The sequence below is a fragment of the Pelophylax lessonae genome (assembly GCF_965119305.1).
Source record: "Pelophylax lessonae genome assembly, chromosome: 13".
In the NCBI taxonomy this organism is placed as follows: Eukaryota; Metazoa; Chordata; class Amphibia; order Anura; family Ranidae; genus Pelophylax; species Pelophylax lessonae.
Window position 1 is genome coordinate 127,770,901 of NC_138780.1, and position 15,738 is coordinate 127,786,638.

General features: G+C 48.4%; 1 protein-coding gene across 8 annotated transcripts in view; it reads left to right on the top strand.

Moving 5' to 3' along the window:
• Window positions 1-11,960: 11,960 nt before the first annotated feature.
• PCNX1 (pecanex 1) overlaps window positions 11,961-15,738 on the top strand; it is a 388,730-nt gene continuing 384,952 nt past the window's right edge. For all 8 annotated transcript variants that reach the window (XM_082275578.1, XM_082275580.1, XM_082275581.1 and 5 more), the window contains exon 1: window positions 11,961-12,314. In XM_082275578.1, coding sequence (XP_082131704.1) covers window positions 12,162-12,314 — 153 coding nt within the window. In that variant the 5' untranslated portion in view covers window positions 11,961-12,161. The remainder of the gene's footprint in view (window positions 12,315-15,738) is intronic.

Below are 15,738 nucleotides of genomic sequence, written 5' to 3' on the forward strand. Positions count from 1 at the left end.
CCGCTTTAAGCTCTACATAAATCAGAGATATTGGGCGGTAGGAATCACAATACTTCAAATCTTTGTGTGGCTTGGGGATCAGAACTATGAGGGCTTCATGCAACGAGTCCGGTAAACGACCCGCGTCATAGATAACTTTATAAAAGGCCAAAAGACGAGGCAACAATAGCTCCCAATGGTGCAAATACCATTCCACCGGGAAACCATCAGGACCTGGAGTCTTGTGTTTGGGGAAAGTTTTAATTGCAAGCTCTATCTCCTCCTGATCGGCTCATCCAGACTGGAACTTTGGGCGTAAGTAAGACTGCGGAATGGTATCGGAGTCTACATACTCATACAGTTCGGGAGGTGTATAGTGGGCTCTGGATGTGTAAAGGTCAGCATAATACAGGAGGAAGGATTGAAGTATCTCCTCAGTAGAGGAGCACGGCTGATTATGCCTATCAAAAATAAGGGGTAAAGTGACCGGGTCCGGAATGGGCCTTGCCAAAAAGGCAAGAAGTCTTCCATTCTGGTCTCCAGATTCAAAGATGCGCTGGGATTGGTACTGAAGCCTCTTCTGGGTCTTATCCATCAGGGCAAGCTCATAGGCTCTCTGGGAATATCGCCATAAATGATAATTCGCGGGGGTAGGGTCCAGCACATAGGCCCATTCGGATCTACTCAAAGAATCCGCTGCTTCCTCAATGTTTGCCGCAATAGCTTTCTTGAATCCCGCAACTCTCTCAGGTGACATTGCAGAGCTTAGTAATACCACACCTGTAGAATATTCCTGCTATCTAAGCACCAATTGCCCGCCGCCTGGCACACAGGGCACCCAGTTTTAGGAGGGTTTACCATCCAACATTAAGGGTCTTCCAACACCATGAGAGGCTGAACATAGGTTCGGCAGGGTAATATACTTGCAGTAACCAAAGCACTTTACCAACTGCAATCCACAAGTGGCATGGAGCATGATCAAAAAAAAGAACACTTCAGTGGGGGAGAAGCTGTCTTTTATTTAGCTAGGAAGAGGTGGTCCTGTGGGCTCCAGAGGAGGTATTAACCAATTGTGTCCTGACATGAGGTAGGGCCAGGAAATTTCCAATTTAGACAGTCGTCACCCAAATAGGTCTTCTCAATGAAATATTTACCCTATATTCCTGTTCTTTGTAACATCTTAGGTTTCATGCATATGGTAACCCCTTTACAATGTTTTCGAGTGTCTGGGAGGAACAGGTCCAGCATACAGCTCACTGCCAGCAACCTGTCAAAATCTATGATAGGCTGAAATATATGACACCTTCACACTCTTCCAAGCAGTACTTGCGTTTAGGGCTATATGGGTTCAGGGGCATGTAAGCCCTGAATTCAGAAACACCCGGATTAGTTACTGAGTTAGGGCTCTTTCAGACGGCCGCTCCACTGCTTTAGTTTGCTGCGGGACTTTTTTTTTCACGGAGCGGATGACATTTGTGTCATCCGCTCCGTGTGCCTAAATATCATCCCATCCGTTTGCGGATGATATGCGGACATAATGTAAGTCTATGGCATTGCGGATGTCAGCGGATGACACCGCTGACATCCGATTTTCCTTCCTTTCCGATTTTTTACACGGATGAAAAAATAGGGTTCTGTTCCGTTCCAAAAAACGGAACAGAACTGAAAGGAAGAAAATCGGATGTCAGCGGATGGTATTCCGCTGACATCCGCAGTGCCATTGACTTACATTATGTCCGCAAAAAAATAGGATGATTTGCGGACAAGCGGAGCGGCCGTGTGAAAGAGCCCTTAACCTGCCTGTGTACATGAAGTTACAAAGTTCCATTTTAACACACTTATAAACAAATACACAGAGTAGCTCTCACTAACAGGGATACAGAGCAATAGAAACCTGCATGGGGTTCTGACCCTACACTACTCTATCCAAAACGTTTCAATATTTTACAGATCTCTAAGAGACCTTCACAAAGGTGTACTATAGTGTATGCCCAATGCAAGGGCTGTGTTGTCCAGAAGGGATGCACAGGTATTCTATGCATCCCCGTGCTGCACAGACACAACCACTGCTCCCAATTGGACAGCAGCGTGGGTGTGAATGCACAGCCTTGAATTCACACTGTTCGAGGTCATGCACATGCACTTACACATGTAGCACTACTCCCATGGGAGCTGCTGTGTGTGGGTTCTCCTGGGTTACCATTAGCAACAGTAGACCATTCTGACATGTTTCCAAGTGTTTTCACCTCAGACAAGGACCAGTTCAGTTTCTTTGGTTTTTATGTTTTATTAGGAACTTGGATAGGAGAAGGGATGAGTGGAATACTCCAATTAAACTGAACTATGCACAATATACTGGGACGATATAGAAAATGCTGACTGACGCTGGTTAATGCTGACTGACGCTGGTCACGGCTAGGCCGCTTACTTTGCTTTGCCTTTGACTGAGAAAGAGTCCTTTTAGCTTCCATAGGCACTCCTTTCCTGAGGTAACTGTCTTTTATAGAAGACTGCACTGCTGAGCAACTTCAGGGCCCTTCCTGGTGCCCCCTTTACCCTCTTATCTTCAGGGCTTAACAACTTGGCACCCCCTTTACTGTATCACTCTGGGTTAGCTGACTTCTGGATCCCCTTGACCCCTCTGGAGTGGTCCCCTCTCTTAGGACCCCTGGGCAGATGCCTAAGTACTCACAATACTGTTTTTCCAGAAGTATTCTGCCCAGTAGCTCTACTTGGTCAGCACACACTGGATCCTTCTGCAGCACAGCTCAATCCCAGGTCCCTAGGCCGACTGCCTGGATCACCTTCCTCAGCAACAGGAGGAGAGACAGCCGTCACCCTCCTCCTGGCACCTGACTTCCTGCCCAAAGACCCCCTGTCACATGCTCCCTCCGGATTTATTCCCAATCACAGGATGCTTTGCAGCAATGCCCATCCACTGGGACAGTCATAAACCCTGGTGTGCTATTGGCTAAGTTTCCTCCACTGTCCAGCAAGGTCCCTCATTGAATACAGTGGGGAGACTCACCAGACTCAACAGGTCCCTCCTAGAAGCATGTGACAGGCTAACTAAAAGATCAGACCCTCCTGATAAGCAGAAGAGGGTCACATATATGCTTTGCCTAGCACCTACCTAGGAGGGTGCTACACACAGTTTTCCCATTGGTATGGATCAAATACACATATTCATCAATTATGTCCAAATCTTTATAATCCTAATCAATCGTAACTGATGATTTGTGGAGAATATGTGAATTTGAAGCGGAGTTTCACCCAGAAGTGGAACTTCCGTTTTTTTTTTATTTTCAAAACAGTGAGGTTTATTGAAATTTTGGTACAATACAAAAATAAACCGTGCATTGAAACTGCAATCAGGTTCATAACACATTGGGGTACAAAAATACAAATATACAAAATGATCAGCAACGAGAGACAGAACAGACATAGTAAAAAACAAAACAATAGTCAGTGGCTCTCCGGCGATCCAACCCTCGAACAGAAAATATTGATTTACCAGGGGCGGTCAACATAGAATAGTTACCCACTGCATTACCGAGCCGTATCAGGGCACTGCACCCATTTGTCCCAAATCTTGTTGAACTTCTGAGGGCACCCCCTATGTTTATATAGAAGTTTATGAAATGGGATGACACTATTAACCTCCTTAATCCACAAACCTAGAGTAGGAGGAGTAGGTCTCATCCACCTCCTGGCTATCAGTTTACGTACTATAAACAAAGTTTCCTGAAGAAATATGACAGTGGATTTGGGCATCTCTCCATCTGGGTAAACCCCCAGGAGACACTCCTTAGGGGAGAGTTGCAGAGGAGACCCCATCTTGTCATGGAGGAATGTGACTACTTGTTGCCATAGAGTCTGTAATTGGGGACAGCTCCACAAGAGATGAAAGAAGGAGGCGTCAGGGTCTCCACACATAGGACAAGAAGGGACCAAGTCAGGGTGATATTTGGACAGTCTAAGTGGGGTGAGATAAGCCTGGTGTATTATAAAGGTCTGAGTTAGGCGATCCGACAGTTTTGGCGACACTCTGCGGCACGTCTCCAGGGCATCCTCCCATTCCTCATCCTCCATGGCCCCCACACTGCGCTCCCAGCGGGTCTTAAGTGCAAAAGCCAAGGTGGTCGAGGAAGGTGTGTGAAGTTCAGAGTAGAACATGGAAATAAGGTGACTGGGTGCTGTACTTTTAACAATCTCAAGGGTGGTAACCGATTCTAGCTCAGGAGGGCCATCAGGGAATTGAGATCTATAGGCATGGGAGAGCTGTAAGTATCTGTAGTGCATGGGGCCCTGGATCGCAAACTGATCCTGCAAGGCCTCGTAAGACCGCAGACCAGTGGTCGTGGAGATATGGCTAAGGAGAAGAATACCCCTCCCGCTCCATATCGACAGGTCAGGGATGGAAAGGAACTCGCGTAATGCGTTGTTATGCCACAGAGGGGTGAATGTGTGAAACGGAGGGCACCGAAGCCTGGACGCTACCACCTCCCAGATCCGACAATAGTGGTATAGAAGAGATCTGGGGCACAAGGGCTCCGGCGAGCCCCTGACACCCCTAAGGATAACTAGGAGGGGGTCCCCGAGGGGATGAGCCCACCCAGGGCAGAGCAGGGTCAAAAAACGTTCTCTATCCGTTTTATCTATGTGAAAGAACTGGGACAACTGAGCTGCCAGATAGTACAGATTAAAATCCGGCAGGGCCAATCCCCCTAGGTTTGTAGGATTCTTGAGTTTGCGCCAGGAGATCTTGTGCCGGTTAGCACCCCAAACAAAGGTCTTGAGGAGTGATTCCATCTGTTTAAACAGCTTGAGAGGCAGGTAAATAGGAGAGTGCCATATAACATAAAGTATTTTGGGAAGGAGAATCATTTTAATTAAATTGACTCTACCCATCACTCCCAGAGGTAATTTGGACCATACTTGAATTTTAGCCTTAAGCAGAGGGAACAGGGGTTGAACGTTATCCGGGACATAATCTGCTGAGTTAGCTGTCACTTGAATCCCTAAGTATTTAATGCGGGATACACATTGTAGGGCTGGGCTTGCGGGGGTGATTGCCTGTGGGCTCTCGTCAAGCGGGAGAATTTGTGACTTATCCCAGTTTATCTGAAAACCGGAGAATCGTCCATACCGTTCAATTAAAGAAAGGGCCGTGAGTAGGGATTCCCGAGAGTCCTCCAAATATAACAAAGTGTCATCTGCATACATGCTGATCTTCTCCTCCAACGGTCCCTTACGTAGGCCTCGAATCCCGGGATGTGCTCTAATGGCCATCGCCAGAGGTTCCGCGGCCAGGGCATACAGCAGGGGGGAGAGGGGGCACCCCTGTCGAGTGCCACGGGATAAAGGGAAGGCGGTCGACTGCCAGCCATTTGCCAGGACCCTAGCTACCGGGGCGCTATATAGAAGTTTGACCCACTTAATAAAATTAGGTCCAAAGCCGTATCGGTCCAGACAGGTCCACAGAAACGGCCACTCTACCGAGTCAAATGCTTTAGCCGTGTCCAATGAGACCACCACCCTGCCACCCATTCCGTCGTGCCGTGCCTGGAGATTCATAAATAACCGGCGAAGGTTAAATGAGGTGTTCCTCCCAGGCATAAACCCGGCCTGGTCCGAGTGTATGAGTGAAAGGATCACCTTGTTAAGGCGGAGGGATAAAATTTTCGCAAGGATTTTAGTATCTACTGGGAGCAAAGAGATGGGACGGTAAGACTCTGGGGCGTGTACATCCTTGCCCGGCTTGGGAATGAGCACAATTAGCGCCTCCCGCATAGAAGGGGGTAGGGTTGCATCTTTGAATAGAGATTGAAACAAAGCCAATAATTTAGGAGAAAGGAGTTCCGAATATTGGGAGAAAAATTCAATCGGGAGGCCGTCCAGGCCGGGGGCCTTAGACCTAGGGAACTTGGACACGGCTGCTGCAATCTCTTCCACAGAGATGGGTGCCTCGAGGGCCGCCAACTGGTCGGGTGTCAAAGTGGGAAAGTCAATAGAGTCCAGAAAGTCATGCATGTCAGTGCAGTCAGCGGGAGCCCTAGAGGTGTAAAGAGTACTAAAAAATGAGCGGAAACACTGTGTCACCGCAGCAGGATCAGCGATCTCATTACCCAGGTCATCCTTCAAAGTAATAACTACCGGGGGCCTATCCTCACAATGAACTAAGTATGCGAGGAGTTTCCCCGCCCGCTCACCATGTGCAAACAGATTCTGCTTCTGAAAAAACAGCTTAGATTTCGCCCTCTCGTAGTCAAGTTGGGAAAGGACTTTAGAGGTCAATTTATACTGAGATTCATGTGCCGGAGTCGGGTCCCCCATAAAGGCCTGTTCAGCTTCAATTAGATTTGTCGTTGCCCTGGAGATCTCCTCGGCAGCCCGCGCTCTAACAGCCTTGATTTTGGAAATCATAGTGGATCTGGCGAACAGTTTAAACGCCTCCCACACCGCAGCCGGGGAGGCAGTGCCCTCATTGTCAGAAAAGAATTGTGTCCAGGTCCCCTCAATGTCGTTCCCATCCGACACCAAGGGGAGCCAGGCGGGATTCAGGCGCCAGGCCGGGGGAGGTCTATTGCAGGGCAAGGACAACAGTATCCAATAAGGGCAGTGATCAGACAGAGTCCGTGGGGCGAAGCCTGCCGTCAGTAGCCTGGGGAGCAGGGTTCGAGACAGCAATATCAGATCAATGCGTGACATAGAGTGGTGTGCAGCCGAAAAACAGGAGTACGTGCGCTGCGCGGGGTATTTGCTGCGCCAAGAGTCGGCCAAACCAAAGCTCTCCAACAATCGGGAGAACCTGGTCGGGGACGACCCCGGCGGCACCTGGGAGGCGCCACCGGACCTATCCAGACCCGAGTCCATCACATTGTTAAAGTCACCCAGCCAGATCACCGGGGCCCCTGGGCTCTGTGCCATAAACGCCAGTCCCTCCATAATAATCACAGCAGAGTAAGGGGGGGGCACATAGAAAGCCATCAGTAGCATCAATTCCCCATAGACTGACGTTTTGAGAAAAACATATCTACCCATTGGGTCGACCTGAGATCCTAGGAGCTGGAAATGTACCGATTTGGCCACCAGTAGCGCCACACCCCTGGAGTGTGAGCTATAAGCAGAGTGCTGCACCCAACCAACCCAGGGACGTTTGAGGGACTGTTGTACACGGCCCTCCAAATGTGTCTCCACCAGAACTATAATATCAGCCCGTACACGGCGTAGGACATTAAAGACAGCCGTTCGTTTAATCTTATCACGCATACCCCTGACATTCCACGTCAACAATTTCAATGCGGCCATGGCAGGGGTAGTACAGAGCGCGGAGCGGAGGCTCCCAGGATCTCAGGCAGGAAGGCCGCGGAACCAACAAGTCCACGGTCACACACCAGCGGCGATAAACGGCAGCAAAAGAGCAAATAATTATTACTTGAGGTCAATGTGCATAAAACAGAAACAGTATAGAGATTGTACCAAATATAAACCATAAACAATGGTAACACCCCAATCCCCCCTCCCTGCCCTGCACCAACCCCAACTTGTGCGGGCATGTTCCCAAACAAGTGCCTCAACCAGAACAGGCCCACATGCGACTGGGAAAGAGCAAGATCAGGAGGCCAGGGACCCCCAAGGTATGCAGCAAAAATACAGCAAAATACAAATAGAATAGACAAGGGGGCCCGGGGGCCCAGGTCCATCAGAAGTCGCAGGGGGCAACAGGGGAGTTGGGCACAAACACACGCCTTAGCGGGTGTAGGGGGCGAAAACCAACAGGTGTATCGCTGGGTAGCAAAGCCTATGGGCAGGTGGAAGTCCATAGGAAGAGAACAGATAAATCAGTTCCATCTGTGGAGCTAGGGCGCTCCGCCGGTCAAACACAGGAGCAATAGTGCAGGAAAATGAGGGGGGAGGGGGGGGGGGAAGGGGGATGCAAAGTCTTGAGTTCCACAGGATCTACAAAACCCCTCCTCCACCCTTGCAGCAGCTTAAGGTATAGGCCATCAGGGAGAAAGTATCATGAAGTCGCCAGGGCAAGGTGGTCAGGGTCTAGCTTCCAGTCCTTCTAGCCAGGAGATGGCGGCTTCCGGATCCTCAAAGAAATGGGCTCGGTCCTCGCCCTCCACTCTAAGACGGGCCGGATACAACATGGAGTATTTGATATTCTTGATACGCAGTCTGCGTTTGACCTCCAAAAAGCTCTTGCGGCGCCTCTGGACCTCAGCAGAGAAGTCGGGGAAAATCGCTATTTTGTGATTTCCAAATGGAATGTTCCCCTTAACCCTGGCCAGGCGCAATATGGCATCTCGGTCCCGATAGTTCAGGAATTTAGCGATGAACGTGCGGGGGGGTGCACCCTGAGGGGGGGGGCGCCCTGAGAGGCGATGTGCACGTTCCACAACAAAAGTGGGTGAAAAGGATTCTCTGCCATAAGTCTGAGTGAGCAATTGTTCCAAATATGATGAGGGGTCAGCACCTTCAGAGCCCTCCGGGAGGCCAATGAACCGCAGGTTACAGCGGCGCAGCCTATTCTCCATGTCATCTTGTTTTTGGAGGATAAGGTGTACTTGTTGCTGCAGCCTGTTCGAGGAGCTTTGCAATGGGGGGAGGGAGTCTTCCACCTCACTAATTCTGTGTTCAGCCTCACCAACTCTGTCCCTCAGCTTCTGCATATCCTGACGCATCAAAGATATATCTACCTTCACCTCCTCGATTTTAGTAGTCAGCATGGTCTGGCAAGTAGCAATCGCTTCCAAAACCTTGGATGTAGCAGGGCTCTCAGGCTCCTCCACCACGAGCGACGGGCCGGCGCCATCTTGGATCGGGGCCTCCTTCTCCAGCCTCCGGAATGCAGCCAGTTTTGCCGCAGCTTCAGAGCCTTTCTTCGGCGGAGACATGCGGAGGTCGGTGCCGCGGGTGTGCGGGAGGTGAAGGAAGGATTATCGTGCCCGAAGGGCTGCAGGATTAGCGGTGAAGGATAGCGGTCCGGCGGAGCTCCTCTCACACACGTCCTCTCACATGCTGCGCCAGGCCACGCCCCCCGGAACTTCCGTTTTAAGCACTTTTCACCCCCTTACATGCTACATTTGGCATGCCATTTTTTTTTGGGGTGGAGGGAGTGGGTACCTCTTTTTGACGGGTACCCACTCCCACTTAGGTGGCTCGAGCGGAAGTTCGCCTCTCCCTCTCTGCAATTTTCTGGGACACGTCACGGGTCCCAGAAGATTGCCCAGCCACTGAGGAAGCGCAGCGAAACTCGCGCATGCACAGTGTGTACCTGGCTGTGAAGCCGCAAGCTTTCACAGCTGAGTGCCCACACTTGTGAAGCTGACGTCGGGGAGAGGCGAGAGAGAGAAGCAAGGCTTCAGGTGGCCGCATCGCTGGATTGTGGGACAAGTGAGTGTGTGTTTATTTAAAGTCAGCGGCTACACTTATTGTAGCTGCTGACTTTTAATAAACCTAAAAATTACTGGAACTACACTTTATTCTGTGATGTTTCTAGTTCCAGCTGGTTGTTGATGCAGCATCTGCTACTACTATAGCCTTATCTAGGAAAGTGTGCGATGGGAATATCGATACTACCAATTGATATGGATGGCACTGCCTACACAGGGATACAAAAACCAACTCTGCATCCCCATGTGGGCAAACACAGCCCTAGCTCTGGAGTATGCTATAGTATGCCTGGGCGAATGAGGCCTAAAAATGATGCATTTGGATTACCTAAGGGTAAGTGGGCTGTGTACATTGCAGACTAAACTGGTTGACAAGGAGTCACACAATGTAAATACACTGCAAAATAGTGATATACTGTAGGTCTCTTTATTTTGTACAATCACTGACACATATAAAAATAATGCTTATGACCATTTCCAGTTTGTCTATAACTCCTCAGAGGTTATGTGCTAAAGATGTGAGGTCACTACCCTATCTGTAGTAAGGTGAAACTAAACCCTCCTATCCTCTACAGCTAAGAAATCGGCCATCTTAGCCTCTTTTTAAACTGCAGTTGCTATGGTGCTACTAATGTGATCAGCTATGACAACAGACATTTGATGGCCTGACAGTTCATTTGAGAGCTCAAGCATCTGTAACTATTATCATTCAAAGTATACCATGAATGTGACAGCTTTGGGAAAGCATTAAATGGATGGGTTTAGTTCTGCTTTAACAAACAGCTGTAAAGTGTATGGCTCTCTTGCTCCATACCCCCTTTCCCCTGGGGTCTGTAACCTCCCATTCTGCAAATGATCAGTATTATAAGGTAATCGGGATTGGCTTGTTTGCTCTTTACTGTTTTTTTTTTTCTATTTCTTTATGTATGTTACATATATATTACTACAACAACCCCATTGTTACTCTTTGGGCTTGCTTCAAAATGTGGCATTGGACACACTTTTTTTTAAAGCACTCTGAATGCCAATCAAAGCACCTGTTACTAAATAAAATGGTAAGCTTACAGTCCTGTTTACACATTGCGTTTGCTTTGCTTCAAAAATTTTACCCCATGTCCAAAGCTTGATTACAGCATCTGCAGCTTTTGAAAGGCTTTTATTTGGCTTTACTTTTTTTTAAATATATCCCAGGATGCACTGGGAAACCAACAAGCGAACCAGAAAGACGTCAACAGCAGTCACTTCCGAGTAATATGTATATATTCTGGAAGTGGCTGGTGCACACGTCACATCTGGTGAGCAGAGAGGAGCAGCAGGAAGGTGAGTGGGGTCCGAATCGGAGCAGAGCAATGAGCACAGGACACATGTGGCGTGCAACATGGGAACACTAAAGAGGAAGGTGAGCCAGGACTGGAGAGCGGAGACTTAGCGGCAGGGGATCCGCAGAGCTGGGGGACCAGTGCTAGAGAAACTAACAATGACACACATAGTGCACAGCATTGGAGCAATATAGGGGGAGATGAGCAGAACCAGAGAGAGAGAGGAGGATCAGCAAACTAGAGGATCAGCAGAGCTGGGGTTTACTGCTGAGTGGGGCATCAGCAGAGCTGCGGGTACTAATACGTTGGGGATCTGCTAAACAAGGATACTAATAATTTGGGGATCTGCAGAATGAGGGGAACCACTGAGCTGGGGATCTGCTGAATGAGGATTCCAATGAGATAGGGATCTGTTGAACAGGGGCTCTACTGAGCTGAGGTTTTGCTGAACAAGGGTACCAATAAGCTGGGGATCTGCTAAATGAGGGGAACCACTGGGCTGGTGATCTGCTGAATGAGGACTCCAATGAGATAGGGATCTGCTGTACAGGGGTTCTACTGAGCTGAGGATCTGCTGAAAAAGGGTACTAATAACCTGGGGATCTGCATAATAAGGGGACCACTGAGCTGGGGATCTGCTGAATGGGGGGAACCACTGAGCTGGGATCTGCTGAATGAGGATTCCAGTGAGGTGGGGATCTGCTGAACAGGGGTTCTACTGAGCTGGGGATCTGCTGAACAGGGGTTCTAATGAGCTGGGGATCTGCTGAACAGGGGTTCTAATGAGCTGGGGATCTGCTGAACAGGGGTTCTAATGAGCTGGGGATCTGCTGACCTGGGGTACTACTGAGCCCCTTTAAACAAATCGAAAATAAACACACACATGCCAATCTTTATTAGAGATCCAAAAAAGCATCACCGAAGCATCAAAAACACATCAAAAAGAGCGAATTGAAGCGACAGTTGTTTTAATTGTGTTAAAGTCGAAGCAAGTGTAAATGAGCCTTTTGTACTGCAGTTTGTTTCACTATTTGTAAAATGTAAACAAACGTTTCTTTAAATCAATAAAAAATGACTTAATTAAAAAAACAATGAATGAATGATGTATTAGTTTCCATTTCAGTAGAAGTGCGATGGATGAACTGATATTACAAGAGAGCTCCGTTCGGGAAGCTAGGGCACATTACGTTCTGGGCTCTTACACTAGGTGGCGCTGATATCTCCTGCCGAGCCCTCTGCTGAGTGCTAGAGACGATCTAGCCCGAGCTCTATGGTCGTGCTGAGGAGAGACCGAGCGCTGAGGGCTAAGGCCGCTCGTCGCTGGAGGACCCGAGCTTCCTCCGGGGTGAGAGGGGATAAAATGGCCGCTGTGAGGCCGCCCGGGCCTGTCTCTCAACGCCGTGTCCCTATTCTTCTTCGAACGGGAAGGTGAAAGCGGCCCGGAGGGGTGACACGGAGGACCATGGGCTCTCAGACGCTGCAAATCCTCCGGCAGGGAGTGTGGGCTTCCATCACCGGGGGCTGGTACTACGACCCCCACCAGAGCACCTTTGTCAACACCCTGCACCTCTACATATGGCTCTTCCTTCTCTGCTTCCCCTTCACCCTCTACATGGTGAGTGTACACAGACTCTGCTTCCTCCATCTTGTCTGCTCTATAGGCCTTACCTTCTGTGCTCTGCCATCCCCACACACTGTGTGCCTGCTCAGGGGGGCACTGCCAGGGGGCAGGAGGCTGGCAGCCTATTGGGGGGACCTCAGGCAGGAGATGGGTGGGGGTGGGGGGTCAGGCTTGGCTTACATCAATGCTTTGAATTGAATGTGACATAACATCATCACATACATATATGTACAGTCATAATCCACATACATACAGAGACAATCCTATATATATCTCATAACATAATCCACATACATATAAAGACATACTCATTTTATATATCTCATAACATAATCTATATACATATAGAGACACCCATATATATATATATATATATATATATATACACACACACACACACATGAGTCATAACAACCATCACATACACACTTGCATTTACACATACATATAGACCTAGTAATCAAACGCATATATATATATATATCTCTATCATAACATCTATATACAGATAGATAGACACCCGTCATAAGATACTTACAAACACTTACATATATATATACACATTAGGGCTGGGCGAAAAATGACTGCAGACATCAGATATAGTGTCAAAAGTGCAACTTTATTGCTATGATTGTCCTCAAGAGTTAAAATGCGTAGAATCCCAAAACAAAAAGTAAATGAGGCTCTGTCATTCAACAATTTCAAGCTTTAACCCAGGTTTAAGCAAAAGTGAAACAACTTCACAGTAGCTTAAATATTCTGTTCCAAATTACGGAATTACCTGTGCCTTTCTTTGGAAGTAGTTATCTGCTAGTACTACACGCTGCCATGTTGTTTTGACTGTGTTGCGCGCTTCTTTTACTGTCTATGGTTACGCGGGGCGGGGGCTGGCTCATATCGCGCTATGGTAACGCACAAGGACTGTGTGGAATGAGGGGCGCTGAGCAGGGAGGGAAGGCTCACAGGAGGAGAGCTCACACCTGTGTGGAGGACTGAGGAGAAGCGCTGTACAGGTGTGGCTAGTCTCTGTACCTATCTCAGCCCCTGTACAGGTATAACCCTGCCTCCCCTCAGACGCACCGCCTGCTTCCTCTCCCGGCAGCTGACGTCCCATCCAGGCCTGGTGGCGGCCGCTGATTGGCTCGTTCCTCGTAGACTCTGAGCAGAGATGGCAGCGGCGGTGGTCCGGTTACTGGGGAGTTCTCGGTGTGTGTTGTGGCCGGTTCCCGGGCCTGGCTGTGCGGTGTGCAGCGGACTAGGAGCTGGCTGGAGCCCAGGGCGGCCCGCCTGTACAGGTAAGTGTCCCGCATGCAGGCCATGGGGGCCCCTGAGTGACCTCTAGTGTGTGTGTGTGTACTGTCGGTTACACGGGGCGGGGGCTGGCTCATATCGCGCTATGGTAACGCACAAGGACGAAACGCGGAAAAGTCAGAAAAAACGATTGTGGCAAAAAACTTGAGTTTGCAAAATAAAAATTGTTTTACACTACAAAATCGATAAATCGATTTTTTGCCCAGCCCTAATACACAATACATATAAAGACACACATCTATACACACATGTCATAACACAATCATCACATACATACTTGCAGACAAACCGAAGCGTGTTTCCCTAAAAATAATCACAGGTCTTATATTAATTTTGGCACCAAAGACACAGTAGGGCTTATTTTCGGGGCAGGTCTTATCATGTAATGTGCTGTCTTCTCTCCCTCCCTGCCTGTCAGTAATCCCTTGTGTGAACCCAGTAAAAGTGTTTGTAGAATCCACTCTATTGTGCTATATAACGTCCATTGTGTGTTTCTGTATTTTATAATTGTGTGAAATGCCTTCGGTACAGCGCTGTCGGTTTGCTCAGTATCGCCATGGTGATTGTGACAGTTGGTGAGTATTATGGGGTGGTGAGTTGCAGAGGAAAGGATAGAAAAGTAACAGAACTTCCTAGATGGAAATCATCTCATGTCTATAGATAGTCCATGGACTGCGCTCAGTGAGAAAGAGAATCCACATCACTATTGTCTCCCCCCCCCCCCTTTGCCGCCAGTCTTGCTGCTCCTTAGACCCCCCCCCCCCGATCCTGGAAAGGGGCCCTCCTACAACCTCAGCTTTCCCGTTTAAAGCTGAAAAAAAGCAATTGTGGGCTGTTTGCTGTGTAGAAATAAAGGGCCCCTTTATTTAATTTGGCCCCCACAGTACTGTAAATGCCGAAAGTCCAGCGTCACCTTTTGTTACAGTGCCGCTCAGCTGATCTCCCGCTGCTCTCCTTCTCTTCTCCCAGCTGTCAGCGGGGGATCTCAGCCCCTCCCCTCTGCAGTGCTCAGAGCGGGTCCCGGAAGCGCTGAGTATGATATTATGATTGTGTGAAATACCTTAGTTACAGCACTGCTTGGTACTTCCATTACCTGTTTTGCGCACTGCAGAGGGGAGGGGCTGAGATCCCCCCGCTGACAGCTGGGAGAAGAGAAGAACAGCGGGAGATCAGCTGAGCGCAGAGCGGCACTGTAACGAAAGTATTTGACACAATTCTAATACAGAAACACACGCTGGACATGATATTAAACCGTAATAGAGTGGATTCTAGGTTTTTACAAACACTTTAAACTAGGGCTTATTTTCGGGGTAGGGCTTATATTGCAGCCCTCCCCAAAAATAACAGTAGGTCTTATTTTCGGAGAAACACGGTATATACATACATATAGAGACACACATCTATATGTACACACACGTCATAACATAATCATCACATACACACAGTTACATATACACATACAGATATGTTTATACACATGTATCATAGAATTCTGATACAGGGTTTATATTGCGCCAACAGTTTGCGCACCGCTTTACAAAATGAAGGCACAGTACAATTACAATACAGTTTGGTACAAGAGGAATCAGAGAGCCCCACTGGTTAGAGCTTACAATCTAAGAGGGAGGGTCAAGTGATACAAAAGGTAATAACTGCAGGGGAAGAGCTGATAGACAAAGTAAAGACACAATATATTAGAAGTAGCATAGGCTTCTATAACCACCTCCCAGCGGGCTGCTATCCCCCCGGGTGTACAAGCACAGCGATCGGCAGCGCACTGTGTCACTGGGACACAGCACGTCCCCAATCTCAGTAAAAAGCTGATAATGTGACTCTTTAACCACGTGATCAGCAGTGTCTAATCACAGCTGATCACATGTAAACAAGGAAATGTCAGTTATTGGCTTTCCGATAACACTAACGGTGTGTGAGGAGAGGAGAGCTGATCTGCAGCATTTCCTCACAGAGACCTGTACTGATTATCAGTGTAGCCCCACCAGTGATGCCTTTCAGTGCAGCCTCATCAGCACACATCAGTGAAGGAGAAAAATTACTTATTTAAAATATTTTCTGACAAACTCAGAACATTTTTCACAATTTTTAGTTT